At 36.7% G+C, this 19,676-nt stretch overlaps 1 protein-coding gene and 1 long non-coding RNA gene across 6 annotated transcripts in view; one reads left to right on the plus strand and one right to left on the minus strand.

The window, feature by feature from the left end:
* Positions 1-372: 372 nt before the first annotated feature.
* The window catches only part of PANX2 (pannexin 2), a 29,357-nt gene continuing 10,053 nt past the window's right edge, over positions 373-19,676 (minus strand). Inside the window, exons 3-5 of one of the 5 annotated variants that reach the window (XM_087934131.1) lie at positions 19,622-19,657; positions 6,565-8,016; positions 373-3,764 (exon numbers count right to left, since the gene is read on the minus strand). In XM_087934131.1, coding sequence (XP_087790257.1) covers positions 3,397-3,764; positions 6,565-8,016; positions 19,622-19,657 — 1,856 coding nt within the window. In that variant the 3' untranslated portion in view covers positions 373-3,396. Of the gene's footprint in view, positions 3,765-6,564; positions 8,070-19,621; positions 19,661-19,676 lie in introns of all 5 variants that reach the window. The other 4 variants (XM_087934133.1, XM_087934130.1, XM_026714087.2 and 1 more) reach the window with 4 other exon arrangements.
* On the plus strand, positions 14,277-19,616 carry LOC148125533 (uncharacterized). The gene is made up of 2 exons (XR_015743761.1): positions 14,277-15,042; positions 19,307-19,616. It is a non-coding gene; the product is annotated as an uncharacterized LOC148125533 (long non-coding RNA).

A 19,676-nucleotide genomic window follows, 5' to 3' on the forward strand; every position in this document is an offset into this window, starting at 1 on the left:
ATTTGGCAGAGAATATCGGACAGTATTTTGAATTTGCTTTTTAGAAAATATGCTAAAACTTTCTAAGAGACCTATGTTTTGAAGCCCAAGAAACTAACGGGAGATGCTACGTTCTCTGGATCAACTTTTCTGGGCACTTTTAAAATCATGTTTGCATCATGCCCAGCATCATTTGTAATAAACCATATTACTAACTAATATAGAGAGCTTTTAAATATCTGATTATGTGCCATCAAGCTGACCACATAGATTTTCTCCACGACAATCTGTCCCTAACCTGGTCCTTCAGAGCTGGTTACTGTATTATATAAGTGCTATTATAAATATTATTTATAAAATCTAACAACCATTTTGAATACAGAACAGTCAACATTAAGTGTATTGAGAATATTTATTTGCTTTCAGTGCTATTTTCAATAAATACTATGTCATATTTATGTCTGAGGTAAAATAAATTAACAATCAAGAATCTAAACCTATAAATTTATGCAGCATTGTTTCATAACCATCAAACAGAAACATTATATTTCCTTCCACGTTACTTCAGTAGTATTAAAAACTTGTGTTTGGTTGGAAATTGGTAAAGAATGGTTATTGCGTGCTAATTTTTCCAATATGCTTTTTGAAAATCACACTAGAGCTATTCTTAAGAACACCACATCAAAATTACAGGAAGAAATTATGCCATAAGGATGCACTTTAGGCCAAGCAAGGTAAACATTGCATGAAAACAACAATGCTTACTACATTCTTATCATCTCTTTAATGTATGGTCTGGAATAGCAAAGTGCTGGCAGGTATATCTTTCATCTTTAACAAATACGCCATTAAAACTGAGTTTTGATGGCGCACAAGTTTGTGGTTTTAGCTTTAAATGCTACGCCTATGTTTAAAGCCCAGGAAGTCATAAAGTGATCTGCTACATTAGACTTCACCCCCTGACAGCTTAACACAGGCATGTGCTTAGTGGAAACTGCTGAAGCAGAAGCTGGCCTGTAGTACCTACATTGGAGGAAAAAAGAAGAATAAAATCATATGGAGATAAAACCCTATTTTTTTTGGGGGGGGGGCATGGTGATAGTTATTATCAATTGAGCTGGATTGTCTTTTCTTCCATTTTTGCTTAGGATGGGCTCATACAAAAGGCATTTGAGGAGAGTTTAAAAAAAAGTCAAAACGGCAAAAGCAGAAATAAAGTCTTGCCTTTGTATATGTGCAATATCAATTTGTGTTCAAGAAGAGTGGGATTTCAATTGTGTTATGCAACCATCATCTTGATTTCTATTGACACCAATCCCTCCCCCCTTAAGATGTACTACCTGCCTTGTGAAAGGTCCAAGCCAAAAAAATCAATACGGGTTATTTAGGAGGTCTTCTATTTAAAGCCCGCTTTTCTTCTACTTGTGGTTGACAACTCCTCTGAATATCAGCAGAGCTTAGCTTTAGGTTGCTAATCTTTTCTTCCCCTTTTGAGATACATCATTTTGATTACTAATGGGTCTTCCCTTGAACACTTTTAAAGGCAGTACAGATCCCATCAGTACAAAAGATGGGAAGAGAAGCAAATGAATTGCTTTTTGAAGGATGCTAAACAGCAAGGAAGTGGGAAGACAGCAATGGTTAAGTATTTGCAAAAAGCAAACAACAATAAATGCATTTTCAAACATTTCAAATATGTTGGGACTGGATTGTATCATACTCCATTAAACTGGCAGCTTTTGATATGGTGATCAGTTTGTAAGTCTAGAAGTTACTGTCAGCTCAAACTAGCAAATTTCAGTAGTTAATTTCATTATCTAATTCCAGGATGAACTTAATCTATATGGAACCATAGCAATTACAAATTTGAATCCCAGTTAATAATGTCAAAATTTGATTAGAATTTATACACAAAGCAATCTTATACTTCCTATCAACTTCTGGCTTTTCAGGGTAAGAACTGAAATTAATAGGCTTTTATTAAATTTCATACAGGAAGACTTTTGTTTCATTTTTTTTAAAGGGGGAAATTATTCTAAAACAAACTCTTCATCATCCAATTCAAGTTACGTATCATGGAAAGCCTGCCTAGAACTTGCACATTTAGCTATTTGAACTTCTACCATGGACAACATTTCTCAAGTTGAAGGAGAAATTTCTCCAAACATTCTTGGATGGAGCTCACTAGCCAGAGTGGCAGTAAACTGGGTTTAACTTTGCAACTTCCATACGACTTCATCCCTACCTTGGTTTGGGGACAATGGGACAGCCAAGTTCTCTCTCTCTCTCTCCCCTTCTCTCTCTGAAGGAGCTTCTGAAACGTCACTTCATTGATTGCATTAATTTTCCTAGAAAAAATGCTTTGCTTTGTACTACATTATGCTTTTGCATGTTTGAGCCAGCTTTTCTTTCCTTAGCAGTATTCCAAGATACAACCGTTGGAATAAATCATCGCATGGTAGATGTGTGTCAAAAGTGTGTATTTGGCTTGTGTTATGCTGTAGTGTAGGCAAGTCCTTAAAAAGATATGAATATCCATCATCTAAAATTGCAAATTAACTGGTGTAATATTTTAGCAGCGCTATTTGAATACTCTTCACATCTGTAAAGCTTTATCATAAAAAGTTTTTTAACCTGGTTTTACAAACCTCACTCGATTAGCAAAAATATGCAGCAATAGGCTACCCTCTTCCCACACTCTGGAAAGAGAGTATCTGATTCAAAAACTCTCATTCACAATAAAATAGGCAATAAAAAAATAAACTCTTAATTTTCATCATCTCTTGGCACATAAAAACATAGTAATGATTAAGACTGAGCTCCTGATTTCTTCTTTATGCTAATGGGAGGGACGGGAGGGAGCCATGGATACCCGTGAAACACATTTTCATCATTTAAAAAAATTATCATTAAAAAAAAATCTTAGAGACAAACCACAATTTTTACACCTGCTTTTTTTTTTTTTTTAAATGGAAGAATAAATATCCTACACATTTACGTCTGTTGCTACTTTACATCGTGAGCTGGAACTTCAAGGCTGTTATGTGCTTTAAGAAACACGGTGTGACATGCATTCAAGCACTTCAAATATTTTGGGTAGTTGTAGTAATCCAAAGTGAATTCTTCAAGCTACAGCTAATGTTTCTTGTGCTTTATTGCATGTGTTTCCAAGCATAGAATAATTGGATTGGTTTGTTATTATTGTCATATTTTGCAAGCGATTGACATTAGCCAAGACACTACCCTGAATAACCGATGTGGAGTATTGCAAACCCTGGTGGGGTTTATATTTCAGCAGTCCATGCTCATGCAGTAGTTTGTGGGAGAATAAGGTTCGTACTGCTGTAGGTGGAACATCAGGTTCAGACTCTGATCAACAGCAGTTCTGGATTGGGCGTCAATATGCTGCACTATTCACTAATTCGCTATTGCCAAAGGTTCATCAAACGTGGCCAGCATGATTTGTTTTGTGGAAGGCATAGAAATGATGTCTCCGCTTTCTGCTGGGGAGTGAATTCTGTTGTCTAAAGAATCTTCTATAAGGCTTGAGCCTTCTTCTTCATGATCTTCGTACAGTGTATTGATGTGCAGAAGAGGATGCACAGGGTGGCAATTCAGGGCAGGCCCTGACTCTACTACCTTATTAGTCTGGGGCAGAGAGGCTTTCGTTGCAGCACCAGAAGTCGCTATGTGGTTATGGGTACAGGTGAGGAAAACGCCAGTTGCAGGCACTGTCCTGCAGATGTCATGAGAATAAAGGGACTTGTTTCCAGGAAGGGAAGAATCTGAAAGAGAAGCAAAACACTTATTTATTGAACTAATTCACATCTTTTCCGCAAATTGAAAAAAAAAAAAAAAGGATTATGTGGGATCTCTTAATTTTATTTCCACAATAGCAATTCAGCTCATTTAATTTTGTTGTTACGAGGTGCAATGACAATAAAGTAAACTTGTTAGATTGGATGAGAGCACCGGGCCAAAAGGCAGCTAATGAGGTCGGAGGATAAGGAAGGGCCTGAATGTGGATATCTTTCTTCCTTCCAAGTTCTGTTTCAAAAGAGGCTTAATTTAGAAGAGAGCCACTGTAGTATTAATAGTGTAAGTTTTGAACTCATTCAGGTTACATTCCATCTTCAGTCATTAGGTGACTTTGAGACGGGCATTCTCTCTCAGCCCACTATATGTCTTAGGACTGATGCTTGTAATAGGCATATAGAATGCATACCATTTAAAAACAACAACCACAATTTGTCAACTAAAAAAATACTTCTTTGGTCTTTTTAGTTGCCAGCAGAAAGGGAGTGGGGGAAAGTAGTGAATTCCTTAAATGCTTCAGATAATCGCTTTGGCAGCCAAAGCTTCTGGCCCGGAAAATGATTACTGGAGAGCATGATTGATGACTCTTGGCTATGGATGTGTCTCATTGGAGAATATGCATCCAGGGGGTGGGGAAAAGACCAGGGTCAAGGGTGAAATGAATGATGTGTCAGAGTCAGCTGCAACCGGGAAACGCCGACATAACTCCTAATAAATCAATCTTTTTTCCTCTGAGATGCAGCTAGAGACTTATGATTTGAATGGGGGTGCATGTTGGAGTCCTGACACAATTATTGTATTTTGTTTTATACTCAAGCCCATGCTATACATAGCTTTAAATGTGATTATGTGCTTGTTATGTAAGTTTTATACAATCCCGGTTAGAGCGGGATCAAAATTAACCACAAAACACCTTAACTCAAAATTGAAATTCCAGACCTGCTACAAAAATATGCAATTTGTCCTCAAATCAGTCTTAAAAGCGAACAACAATTTTTTAAAAAGGGTCCAAGGAATAAAGAAGTAGTGAGGAACCTCTGAACGCTAGACTACATTGAAAAAAAATACCCAGAAGAGTAAATATTTAATACATGAGAAATTGTGATATCCTAATCAATGATATGAGACCATCACAATCAAACTGTTAAGAAAGATGATGTAGATTATTAAAAAAATGAGGAAAACAAAGCTTTTAAGATAAGAAGGCAGCATAAATTACTTACCAAAGTAGCTTCATTGAAGCTAATGAGGTTAGTTAACATTCTGTGCTTCAACTATAAGGACAAAACTTCAGGGAAGCTTCAAAATTATATTAATTTACAGAGTCAAATTGCTTTAAGTATGTACAGTACTCTTTTCAGAAGATGTTTAAGGGAAGTCAAGGATTACTCTTAAATTTCATATGAGTATTTAATATAGCATCACTATATTTGTGTGGGTGTTTTTTGAAATCCTACAAAGGAAATATTGCAAGCAATATTATCAAGTTATTAGAAAATTAGACCAATAGAAGTCAGAAGTCAAATTTCTTCTTTGTCCCAGTGTCAGGTCCCATAGATCCCTATTGGGACGCTGCCATTCCGATGGGGAGGAGACCCGATGATGGATGAGCATCACAGAACGTCCTATGATGTTCTTCTCAGTACACTCAGCTCCTCTCCTAGGGATGCTGCTGTAGGCACATTACATGCCAAAAAAATTGGACAAAGGGACAGTTTCCCCCCACCTTGTGCCATCATTCTGCTGAACACCTAATCCTCACAGCACTGTCTTATTTCTAAGTATATTTACCAGTGTTGTATGGCTGTAGTATTATTATCCTTCTCATCTTCTCTACTAGACCCTCTTATTGTTTTCATTATGATGATTACTATCCTGTTGCTTTGCATGTACATTGAGAACTTCTGCACTGAAGACAAATTCCTTGTGTGTCTAATCTCACTTGGCCAAATAAAGTCAACTAAAAAAATACTTCTTTGGTCTTTTTAGTTGCCAGCAGAAAGGGAGTGGGGGAAAGTAGTGAATTCCTTAAATGCTTCAGATAATCGCTTTGGCAGCCAAAGCTTCTGGCCCGCATTATGATGATTACTATCCTGTTGCTTTGCATGTACATTGAGAACTTCTGCACTGAAGACAAATTCCTTGTGTGTCTAATCTCACTTGGCCAAATAAAGTATTCTATTCTATTCTATTCTATTCTATTCTATTCTATTCTATTCTATTCTATTCTATTCTGTTCTATTCTGCTCTATTCTATTCTATTGCATTCCATTCCATTCCCACTCCTATAGTCCATGTTAATATCTGACATTTATCGTGATTTTGTTCTAATTCTTATGTTTTAAATTGCAGGAAACTGCCCCCAAGAAATTTAGATTTCATGAGAAAGATTTTATGAGGGGAAAAAAAGTGGCACAAGGACATTTTTTTTCTAAACTACACCAATACTAGAAATCTACTTATAAAAATTGAAGATTCACGAATGGTTCATACATTATAAGCTTAAAAACACGATTCTTGCTGATAAATGTCAAGTTAGCAAACAGCCCATTTATTGTGTGGCTGCCACACGATGTGATCAATATTTCAGTTTGTATCAGTCATCTTTTCCAGTGCCTGATGAATGATTTCCAGCAGAGGCTATAGCTATCATGCAAGATGTCAACAGTACGGAAAAAGGAACCAACCACATGTCAAACCTTCAGAAATAAGGAGCAATTATGTTAGCTGCAACTGCAATGGAAAAAGTAGCTAAAAATATCTCCATACCTTTGAGAGAAGAAGTGACACGAACTATGGCTTTGTCTTCTTGGTTTAAAAATCCACTCTCTTGATTTTTGGATATTGCCATAGAGTTACTGGATGGAATTTCTTGCTTGGGTTTCTTATTACTCAATATGTATGGATGAACATCTAAAGAAAAATGACGTGTATGTTTCTTTTCATTACCTGTGGTGGACAGAGTATTAGATTCGGTTTTGTGAACAGGGGATGGTTGGATAGGTTTTGAGTTGGTCTCCAACAAAGGTGCAATCAAACTATCGGCTGCTGTTTTCCGACGTACTGGCTTTGGCTTCTCAGGTTTGCTGTTCTCAATCTTCATGATGGCTAGCTGCTCCTTGAATGGCTGAGGAAGGGGATTGGAACTCGGGATCCACTTCATCTTCTTCCGAGGACGCTTGATGATTAGTGGCTCACTAGGGTCAAGGTCTGTAGGGTTAATGCTGGGGTCTATTGTTTGTATTCCAGAATCACGTACGGTTGGGGTAACATCATGGTTAGACTGGGCTAGAGCTGCAAGCAACTGACGCACGACGTTGTCATACATCAGATCACTTTCGTTGGTAATGAAATCCAAGCGGTTTAGAGACTTGATGTGATCACGATTTTCATTGCAAAACATAGCCAGGATATTAATATCACAGAACTGAGATTTCTGCCACTGTTTCTTGGTCTTTATGCCAACCTTGTTCAGCTTGTCAAATATGAAATTGGACTTGCGGAAAATGAAAAGGTGGATTAAATTGATGAGAATGATCAGGTTCATGAAACAAAGGAGGACAATGTCCACTCCAGCAATTATGCGTTGCAGCTGAACGGAAGGCAGCTTGCAATTCACCCGTATGAGCAATTTGGAATTGCTGGTTTTGTCGGGAGGTTCTCCAAGAGCGCATGTAAATTCATTTTGTTTCTGTGTAGCATAATAGGTGGACAAGTACGTGATGGGGATGATGCTTAAAAATATGATGAAGAGGTGCCTTGCCAAGTAAAGTTTGGCTAGGAAATTGCTACGCCCTCTGCGTTCCAGATATTTCTCAAACAGGTTTTGCTCAGGGCTTTTTTCCTTCTCTGCATTCTCAATGATTTCTCTTCTTTCGCGTTCTGTTATCCCTGGACCTTTTGACTGGATTTGTTTTTCGATTTTTGGTGCCCGGCCTTCAGCTGCCCGGTGATAGCAGTTATCTATCTCCTGGAGCAAAAAGTTAAGTTCAGAAGTCAGTCTGGTGGAAGCCAAGAATTCCCACCCAAGGGCTGGAATGTACATAATGCCAGCAAAAGCCAGCAAAGCATATGGAAGAAATTTATGCTCAAACAAGGAAGGCCAGTGGCTGGCATTTACACCTGGCAATGCATCTCTTAGCTCTGTCCAACAGTATCCTCTGGCATACAAGGCTTGATCCCGGGTGAAGTTGTGGGGCGTGTAACAGTATATGGGCTCCTCTGTATAACAGAGAGAAAAGTCACTGCTGTGCATTTAATGTACAAAAGGAGCTCTGCAAAATAAATATATTCATGAGCTACTGTATATCAGTTTTTGTTTACAGTATATTCAGCATGACATTAAACTACCCTGTTCTCTTAGGAGTTAAAAACTGCCTCCCCAAGGCATGAGGTCAATGCAGAAAAATCTATATAGTCAACATACAGCGACACCTGAAGTGGGAATGACAAATTACATTTGGAAAAATGGTTTTGGAGATATTTTTTTCATACTAATCAATCAAATTTGGACAGCAAAATCAACAGGATAATGCCACTAGTAATAACTGGGGGCTTATCCTAGGAAATAAATATTTCGCGTAAGGCCCTTAAGTTCACCTCTGCCTTCTGAACATTGAAAAGAACAGCTGTCCTTTTGAAAACTCTGATCTGTCATTTCTTTTTAAGAGATGGGAAGCAATCTAAAAGTGAATTGGTGGTGGTTTCCCCCCCTCACACCACTGAAAGTTGGAAAGGATCAGCTGTGAATGTGTTATATTGTCTGCTGAGCTCTTGAGAAATTTCGGCTTCATAACAGTATATTTAAAAAGTGCAAAAATTGCAGTTGCGTAGGCTGAACATACCTCAGAGTTGTTGTTTTTTTTTACTGCAAGGAAAGAGTTATAGGACAAAATGGATGTTTTAAACCAAGGGTCTTCAAACTTGGCAAGTTTAAGACTTGTGGACTTCCACTCCCAGAATTCCTGAGCTAACATGGCTGAAGGAGGAATTCTGGGAGTGGGAGTCCACAAGTCTTAAACTTGCCAAGTTTGAAGACCCCTGTTTTAAACTCTACCCTCTACCCCATAACGATAGTGACCAGAATTCTCTTGAAATTGCAAGCTTTGATTAAATTTTTGGTAAATGGGGGCAAAGAAATGAAGCAGGTCATTTCAACAGAAAATCTGGTAATTATGATTATCAGTAGGAGTCTCCAGGTGAAACATTTCCTAGGTTCCTTCCCTTAAATGTTGTCATCTAGTGGGACATGGGAGAAATGTTTTCTCCATAGTGACACCTGCCTTATGGAACCACCTCTTCTCTGAGATCTACCCTCAGCTTTCTAGAAGGCTGTGAAGGCCTGGCATTGTCCCCAGCAATTGAGGAATTAGTAGCAATAGTAATAGCACTTAGACATACCACTTCATAGTGCTTTACAGCCCTCTCTAAACAGTTTACCATTTTGCCCCCAACAATCTGGCTCCTCCTTTTACCAACCTCAGAAGGATAGAAGACCGAGTCAACTTTGAGCTGCTCAGAATTGAACTCCTGGAGTGATCAGTGAGTTAGCCTGCAGTACTGCATTCTGACCACTGAGCCACCATAGCTCAGTGGTGATCTTAGGGTGATGGAAAGTCTGGTTTTTTCAAATATTTTTTTTTTGTAATGTTTTTATATCTTATTGTTGTGAGCCACCCAAGGCTATTGTGTTTAATACTGTATATGTGGGGATATAAATATTTTAAATAAACGAATAAATATTTAATTTTCTAAAGCACATCTCAATACAGGACCATTTCTGTAATACAGATTCATTTACAAATATATGAATAAAGAATATGTTACCATCTTAAACACAAGAGGCATATTCGATTCCCATCTCATAGATATACTCAAAATAATTGAATACACATTGTTTGAATACACATTAATAATTGCAACCAGGGGTGGGTATTTGGAGGCAGAAGCTCTCTGCTTTGAGAACATTTCCTATTCAGTATGGGCTGTTTTGATCATTTTGGAAGTGTTTTAAACTCAGAACTGAACTGTTATAAGCTTAAAATGCTTTCCAAATGATTGGAGCAGCTAACAAAGCAGGGCATTTTAAATTCAAAAGTAATTGAATTCTGAATGTTTTATAGACCATTCCATTCAATAGAGAAAGATGAAATATTGTGGACTTCAAAGGTACAATTGAAAATATCTCCTCATAATCAATGTCCCATATTATAATGAAAGGAATATTGCAGGGTTTAATCAAACGCTGTCATAATAAAGGCAGTTTTGAGATGTTGCAAAATTACTGCTTAGCATGGAAATAATAAAAATGGAATCAGGAGACTGAAATTTAATTTGCCCCCAAAATCTACAATATGCTGCTAAATGAATGTTTTGCATTTGAATGTTGCCAGTTACAATTTTGCAAATATTTTCTTTTAAATTTTCTAAAGAAAAAAATTATTGCCAAAGTATGTACAGTGGCATAATTGGGGGCCAGATATCTGTTTGGTTGAGTCTGTTTTGAATCAGATACTCCTTAGCTGACTACATTTCAGCATCCTGAAAAGAAACTTCAAATAGCACCATCACTAGTAACTTTTGGAAACTTCACAGTGAGACTGCTCAATCTATATATGGTATTGATCACAAATCCATGAAATGGCATCTTATGAGAATCAATAAAATGATGTCTTATAAAATTCAATACCTTCTTTTATATAAAAAAATACAGTCAAAAGTGTTATAAAGAAATACATTCTGATTTCCAGAAAGTCTACCACAAAATACTTTTGGGAATTGAGTGTGTTAATGACACACACATATTCATTGCTTCCTGAAAATATAAATCTTGCATAATCTAAGTAATAGATTTAAGGATCATGTTCAAGATTATCATATAGCACAAAGTCATAGCAAGCCTTTGCAAAACGTATTGTAGGTAAATGAATGCAATCTATAGAAACTCATCATGTACCTTACAGTAATTCACTTGTATTCAAAATCCCATCAATTGGGTTGAGGTCAGGTCTAATATAGCAGTAAATTTCTTTAATTCCACGAAGATATGGTAGGAATTACTAAATTGCCTCATTCATTTTTATGGTTCTAATCTTAAGCTAGACTAAAATGGAGAATAGATTCTTATTTAGCAGTAATTTTTTTTGTCAAAATGATGCAAATGGCATATTGTCATCATCCAAGTTTGCTAGGGACACAGGTTGTCATGCTAAAGACAAGGGACTCCACTGCAATAGCGCAAAGGGTGCCATTTATCCCTCTCCTGCAGGTCTCTTTTAATCTATATAGTGTTATTTTTCATGTTTTTAGACAATATTTGCTAATAGCAGTAGCATTTAGACTTAGTGCTTTATAGCCCTCTCTAAGCGGTTTAGAGTCAGCCTATTGCCCCCAACAATTTGGGTCCTCATTTTACCCACCTTGGAAGTATGGAAGGCTGAGTCAAACTTGAGCTTGATGAGATTTAAACTGCCAAATTGCAGGCAGCCGGCAGTCAGCAGAAGTAGTCTGCAGTACTGCGCTCTAACTACTGTGCCACTGCAACTCATATTTTTAATAGAATTAAAAATTAAACAAGAAAAGCAAAATTTGAGAGACTGAAACAGCAATAAAAACATCTGGCACATCTGATAAGTGCCATATAAGTAAATTCCAACTGTAAAGCAAATCTCTTATTTTGATTTTCTGTTAAATAGTGAAAAGCAGGCTAATTTTTAAAAAATCAATGACTAAAAACCTTCAGTTTTCAAACATTCTTGGTTACTGGTATGGAGCAGCCTACTTACCTGGGTTCTAAAGGACATTTTAATTTAAACAGCAAATTTCAGTTACAACTGTTAATGAGTGGTGGTAGTGGGTTTTTTTGGTAGTGCCAAAAAAACAACCTCCAAGCTATTCTTTTCTGCTCCAATAAAATTTACCTGGACAAAATGTGACAGTAATACGTCACATTTTGTTGGTGTAATTTTGTATATAAAATGAGACCATAGTCTACAGGTGTCAACATGTCCCTACTTTGTGAATGTAGCAATGACATTTTGCTGCTAAGTATCCATAGAGTACGAACTCAGAAATTCAAAACTTATACAGTTTCCATGTACAACAATCACACTGATTCAAATCCATTTTCAACCTTTACTATTTCCATTAAGTTTTGGCACCATCCTCTAGTTCCCTGGATTGAGTACTAAATTTATCTGTAAATCAAAGCACAGGCAACTGAAACAGCTGATTTAATTATTGATTGCCCCTACTTGGACTTCCGTTCCTTTCCTGCTGTTTTCTGAGATTGTAAGCTCCTCGCTCCTTGCACACTGATAATATAATACTACACTGATCTTAATAATTCCCTGATATTAATGGAACACAACCTATAAAGGTGAGGCAGAAAATTGTGAAGAGTCTGGATTTTTATTCATGCATGAACGAACTGTATATACAACCTTACTAACTTGAATTACATTTGATGCAAATAAAAACATGAATCAGTAAATAAAGAAAATATAATAGGCTAATCAATGCCAAGGTATTTTACTGATGATTTCTATTATTCAGAATAGTCCCATTCCTTATTTTTAATAAACTGAGCAACTATATTTTCTTTCCCCTCCTTTTGGTAAAACCATGCTCTCTATTCTCACTGTTTATACTTCTGTGCATTTCTGCACCCAGGGTTGTCTGCAGGAAGAGTCAAAGAAATCAACATACCGATTGGGTCATAAAGGGATGGAAATTTGACCACACAGTCACAGTCACCATGGTTGGTTGGTTGTTTTTGTCTGAAACCCTCCTCCCAAAGAGGTGCCTCTGTACTAATCCCAATCTAGTTGTCTTAGAATTCTTAGAAGGGCCAGCAAATTTCCTTACATAGGTACTGTTGATTGTGAGTTATTGTTAGTTTTATTTTCCTTTTCACTCTCTCTCTCTGTGTAGCTTTTAAGTTACATTACATTAATTTACATATGAATGTTGGTTTTTCTTCTTTACTTCTGATTATCTTCCTTAATATATTTAATATGGAAATGATAGCTGGTTTTTGATTGTAAATAAATGTTACATTTAATATGATTACACCTTTAGGATAAAGCTTACAGGCACACCAGGAAAAGCAAGAATTAATTATGATATATTTACAAGCAATTAAGTTGGGCACAGTTTTTTTAAACATTAACTGGATTGATCTCAAGTTGCCTGAAGCAGGATTTACTCCAATACAGTCAAGATTTTACAGTTTTTATGGCTTATGTTGCAGCAGCTGGCAGCACTGAGGCTGCCTTGGCCAATTCTTTTTTTTTTTTTTAAGCTAAACTGGGTTTCTCTTGATTAGTACTTGGATGAGAATCAAGGAAATTCCCTGATTGAACAAAATCTTGGAATGAAATGACAACTACACTAGCATAGCCATGAAATCTCACTGAGAGATGAAATGGATTTTTTTTTTAAGAAATAGTATTTATACAGCAAAAATAGTATTTATATGGCAAGAGTAAATATGTATTTACTAGGTTTAAACGTATACTATAGCAATACTGAACATGGGCATGATTTGACCTTTGCAGTAGAAGACATGAGCATGAACATAAAGGTGTTTTGCATGCAAATAAGAGACTTCATGTATGCCCCCATTGCTCCAAACAATAACACTCTGTTGTTTATCATTCACCTCTAATGGCCATGCACAAGTGCTCCTGTTAGATGATGACTGTAATATACCACATGGTTATTGCAATCACAGCTCTCCCAGCCATCTTAGCCAAATGCAGTTCACAAAAATAAGAGTACAACCTGGCACATGAATCATTATTTTTTATTTAATGAAAAGTAGCTATTCCTTTGTTACTGCAAATATATATTTTTTAAATTCCCAGATCCTCTTCCTTCTGAAAAATAAATTAAAAGTTGGTTAATACAGTTTAAATAATGTTTGCACTGGTCCACTACAAAACGTATCTCTGAATAAAATGTGTACTCATGACTTTATATATCATAGAGCAGATCTTCTTGCATGGTTGCTATTAAATAAGTAGATAAAGTGAAGGACTTTAATGATCATCCCCTGATGGCATAAACATAATTAACAGTGGTTAGAATTTTGGGGCGGAAGTGGAAACAATGATGTGATTAGTCCCTTGGACTTGAGAATCACTCCCTGGATTCAGCCATGAAACTTTCTGAGTGAATATTGGTGCGTTGAGTTGCTTGATATCTTCCTAGTTAGAACCAGAGAGTTTAAGTACTAGAAGGGATGTTGGACATTATGTAGTCCAACTCCCCAGCTAATGCAGGAATCCATTACAGTATTCTTAACTGATTGGACATATAGCTTCTGTTTAAACATCTTTTGGAAAGAAGAGTCTATTACCTCTCAAAGAAGTCCATTCGTTTTAGAAGAGTAGTAGTAGTAGTTGTTGTTGTTGTTATTACTATTATTATTATTTCCCCTGTAGGCTCAACTGAACCTATGATAGACTATCTAACAGACCTTAGGAAAACCCAGGAAGAAGACTGTTACAGAGACCCTTAACCCAGGACAAGGAGGAAATATGAGAAAGACTCAAACCAACTCTATCTTAATTATGCCAGATCAAAGTTAAGCAGAAAACTGCATTCAGCTGGAGATTCCGTTGGAGCACCTTAAAGGCAATACATTCTTTTTGAGAAATCTAGGACATTCTTATTTCCTAAGTTGGCCAGCCTCACACAACTTGACATCAGATTCGCTGTACTTTAAATACATTATTTCTTGCTCTGTTTTCTAGAATAATCCTGAACAGTTATGTCCTGTCTTCTACCTACAGTTATTTGAAGATAATTGCATCTCTTTAAAGTTTTTTCTCCTGCAAGTTAATCATACCCAGTGCCTCCAACGTTTTCTTTTAGGTTTTTCTGCAAGGACCAAAAACAATTGTGGATGCTTTCTTTGGACATGCTTCATGTTCTTTCTAAAGCAACATGCTCAGAATTGGATGCACCACTCAATGCACTAAAGAGTCAATTAAACAGAAAGGAACTATGACTTTTCATAATCTTCAACTATTATCTTTTCTTGTTAGTCTAGGATTCTTGTAGAATCTACCTTCAACTTTTTCCTAAGCTTCTAAGAAGCCAAGCTTGTTTTTCCATGCCACCTGTAGAAAAGAAGAAAAAAATACTTTTATCTATGGTCAAAATGGAACTAGCCTTTAGCAAGCTATTAAGAAACTCTACTTTTTACCAGCAATCCTCTTCCTTGTTCCTTATAGTAGCAAGGTAAGTTATCAAATGCCACTGACATGCCTGTATTGCTTGTTTATCCTATGTCCCCAGCTCAAATGTTCTGAATCATCCTTTGTCTACTGATTTAAACATGAATTACAATTAACCACTCTGATCTCATGGTCTGTAGTATTGATTTTTCTCTTATTCCAGGCTTTCCCTAAAAGCCTGAAATAGGCCAACTTCACACATTATTAAAAACTAGAGTTGCTTTTAATCGTGAAGAAGCAATGTGCTTGCACTTGCAGCCTACCTACGCTGCTTCTCCATCTGCATGATCAGGTACTAGTAATTCAAACATCATAGTCTAGTATGACATCTACCTTTGAAATCCTAGTTAGTTACTCTCCAAATAATAGAGGAGTATAAATTAGAACTTCCTGGGTTGGGCAAGTTTATGGTTGTGGCATGCTTAGAAAAAAATTAGATTTCTGGATTTGGCAATCACTTTCTAGTTAGTTTTACCCACTGTATGAAATGACAAATGCCTATGTATGTAAACAGGCAGCACATTCATAATGTGCCAAATCTGTCAATATCTGGTTCAACTCCAGTACTGTCTATGGATCAGAACTGACTGTACTCCATAGTTCAAATATGTCCTTATGCAAGTTAGACTCAGACCCAATCCAGTTTCCAGACAGCCAAGTCTGCCTCTATTCTTATAGCTGCATCCTCTAGTCCAGGGGTATCAAACTCAGTTTCATTGAGGGCCACATCAAGGTTGTGTTTGACCTTGTGGGGGGCAGTTGGGCGTGGCCAGCTCAATGTCATTTGTATTGGGAGCGCCTGTGGTGGCCCAAGCGCTATGCAGCGAAAACGGAGCTTGAGAGGGCTGCAAGTGGCCCTCCCGAGTTTTATTTTTGCTGGCAGAGGGTTGCAGGAGCTCTGTTTTCGCTGGCAGAGGCACTGCGGGCCAGTCTTTCACTGTTTCCAGGGCAGCCTCATGGACCAGATCTAAGCACCCCATGGGCTGAATCTGGATATAGAGATAGAGAGATAAAGATAGAGATGGATGTGCGTGTGTGTGAGTGTATATATATTCCTCTGAAAAATGAAACAGCAAACTATTCCCATGCATATTGCAGCCAATAAACTACGTAAAAGACAAAGACCCTATCTCATGTATTTTTCTTTCCATATGTTAGTGGAAAGGTAGAAGAGACATCCTACTCTAAAGGGGGTAGTCCATAACAAAGTTAAACAAAAAAGACATTAGAGAATCCCGTCGAACTAGAATTCTGGAGTCTAAGATTTCTATTAGCTGATATTTGTGGCTACTCTGAGGCAATGCCTCCAAACACCAGAAAAACAGGTAATTTCTATTTGGAATTCAATAACCTAAAAGAGCAGCAGATGGAATAACACTTTGGAAATGTGTTGATCATGATATCTGGGATAGCCACTGACAGGTGGGGATTAGTCATTCTTCTTTGGCTGGAGCCAAGGGGAGGGAAAGAGTGAAATCTGTACAGCACAAAGACAGATTGTTCTTACACCAGAAAAAGGGACAGAAAGTAGGCCCAATAGAATTAAGACACAACCAGTTAAACCTACTGCCGTCATAGAGCATCCCCCACTCCATACCCAATACCAGCCCATAGAGACCCCCAGATTGTTTGAGGCCAAATATTTCAGGCCTTTGGTTTTTTTAGTTTGGGGGATTTGAAGGATTTTGAAAAGACAAATAAATTCTATAATACTAGCAAGACCTCAAGACACCCAAAGTACCTGTAAAATCCCAAACCTAATTCCAAATCTCACCAAATTGGGCTAATTTTTTTATTTCATTCTTTAGGGGGGTTAAGAAACAATATACCTCACAAATTTATTTATTTTGTTTCACATGAGAACAACAACAAACCCCTGGGTTTCAAAACATTGATCCTACCCACTCTCGTGGCTTCATAACATCATTGGCCACACTTCCTTTTGACACCAAAGAAAGGGGAAAGAATATGGTCCTTCAGGCCAAAGAAAGTCTCACTCAGATCTTCCTTGGGAATAGGAATCGACTACAGAGTTAATGCTATGAAACTTGTATATTTATAAAAACACTTTATGTCATGGAAATACCATAGTCTCCAGTATCGTAGAATTTAGGCCCTTCTGTGTGATCCTCTATGTTCAATACAGAAACTCAAATTAAAGCATTACTGAGAAATAACTGTCTAGCATCTGCTTGAGCATGTCCAGGAAAAGGTTTCGTCACCTCTTCTATTGCTGAACAGATTCTGAAGTTTAACTGCTTTAATACATCAAGATGAGTGTTTGATCTCACATGGTTCAATTTTCAGAGAGTTATTTTCTGATTAAGAGACAGGGCAGAATCCTGACCCCCTCTGCATTATCTCTTTCCAAATTAATCAGGATGGAAAGAAGATCAAGATGGGAATGTATGGGGAACATGGCTTTTAGAATTATTTCTAACCTCATTACTTGTAAGAGCCCTAGTGGCTTCTTTGTTTTCTTCTTTCTGCATAATGAATATATTCCCTCAAATTTTCCTAGAAGGACTTAATTTATAGTTTTTTGTAGTTATGGCATATTGTTGAATTTAGATATAATTTGTGATCAACTAAAATTCCAAAGCATTATTCTCATATACTATCACCATGTCAGGTATATTGCACATTTGATTTCACTTCCCTAATATATACATTTTTCTTAGGTGCCTATCAGTCCATCAAAATAATCTTCAATCTTGTTTTTTAGGAACTTTGACTGATTTTGTATTTCACTCTTTCAACTTCATTCAACTGTATTTATTATTGGTGTGAGAAATAATCATGAGTTACTGAAACTTGCTTTTTTGAAGTTCCAGGTATATATTTGACTACCTTCAACCTTTCCTCCAAATCAAGATTTATAATATTTAACGGCTATTTTACATTTATTTTTTGGAAATTATCACCTTTTGTTTTGCTGGACAGTCTATAGTAGACCCCACAAACAATACTGCTTTTATTCATTTTTTTTTTAAATTTTAACCCAGGAGCACCAGGTTAATATTGAATTTTTGTAAACATCTAGCTTTTTAAACATAGACAATTCTTCCTTTGTATTGGTATTGTTCCTTTAGAAAAGTGATATCCTATTATTTTATTCCAACCATGAAGATCATCTGTCCACATTATCCTTCTTAAATATTTGTCTTTCAGCAATCAGCATATAATCTTATCTTCACGCATTCTCATATTCACATGATCAAAATTCAAGTGTTTGGCAACTAGTATGTACTTATAATGGCTGCAGTAGCACAGGATTGCTATTTGTGATCTTTCCAGAGGGCTTCCATTAGGCCAAGTCAATGGGAAAAGCCAGATTCACTTAATAATGGCAAAAAAGTCATAAAGTTGAGCATGACTCGCTTAATGATTGAATAGTTTAGCGATGGAAGTTCTGGTCCCAATTGTGATTGTAAGTTAAGGACTACCAGTATTTAGGTATGTTCAAAAGCTAGTTATGGTAGCAGAATTTTAGATTTAACCAGGATAACTTCCTACACGTATGTTCTTCCAAAAATCTTGAACTTCAAGTAAAAGAAGCTGAAAGACCTACCTTTCATGTATGCAAAGACATCTGTGTAATTCTTTGCATTTCTATTTGTGTTAAGAATGTGGGGATACAGATGCACTAAACTGAAGTGGTTTTGTCATACTTCTGCTGATGCTGTTATTGCCCAAAGAGGCATGATTATAGAAAATTTAAATTATGGTGTGGAAAATGTTTTGAATGCAAACTCCCATGGATTCAAAATGTCCTGTTTTGAATGCGAGACAATTGTTTTTAGAATGAAATGTGCTCTTTTGATCACTTAGGAAGTTTTTCAAGTTCAAAAGTTTTTCAAATTCAAAACAGACTTTTCAAACCTCAAAATCGGGAGTACCAAACTGGAAACAATATGAACTTGAGTGTTTTTAATCAATGCTTTAAATTTTGAATGACAACATTTGGACCTTTTCAGATTTATTTGCTAAGAAAAATAAACACAGGATTTAAGAACCATAAATATTGGCAGATTAAGTATGTTCAAGTTACAATCGTCCTGATTTTTTCTTTGTGGGAGAAGTAGATTGGCTGTGGTTTTCTATCCCCTTTTTGAAACAAACAAACAAACAAACAAACAAACAAACAAGCCAGCAGTTGCATAGATCCACAATCTAATTTTAGCATATCAAAGCTAGAGCTTTCATTTGGTGTGGCATCAGCTCACTCTGATCATGTTGCTATCCTTTCTCTTCTTTCATTTTTTCAGACTAAATTGATGCTGCACCATTAACTGCAACCTTCCTCTTGTTCAAACAGCAAATCATCTCAACCAAGACTGAGAAGGAACACTGCATGATATTTGAAGGTATTTTAGAAATAGGCACAGGTTACTAGAGCTCACTTAAATGAATGTTGAAAAGCAGTGTCTGGAAACCAGTATCAAAGTCAGTATAGTACACATGACTGAAAAACACTGAAGCTGCAAAAATAAATCTGCCTCTCACTGAACGAGGTAATTGTTAACCAAGGACTACCTATAAAAGAAGACCAATAAAGTTGACTGATCAGACGTATCACTTACTGGTTGTCTTCACTATTTTCTTCATGAGAATGGAAACTGCTAAGAGATACAAAAA

The sequence above is a fragment of the Pseudonaja textilis genome, chromosome 5, assembly GCF_049901715.1.
Source record: "Pseudonaja textilis isolate UNSWEBS1 chromosome 5, rPseTex1.2, whole genome shotgun sequence".
In the NCBI taxonomy this organism is placed as follows: Eukaryota; Metazoa; Chordata; class Lepidosauria; order Squamata; family Elapidae; genus Pseudonaja; species Pseudonaja textilis.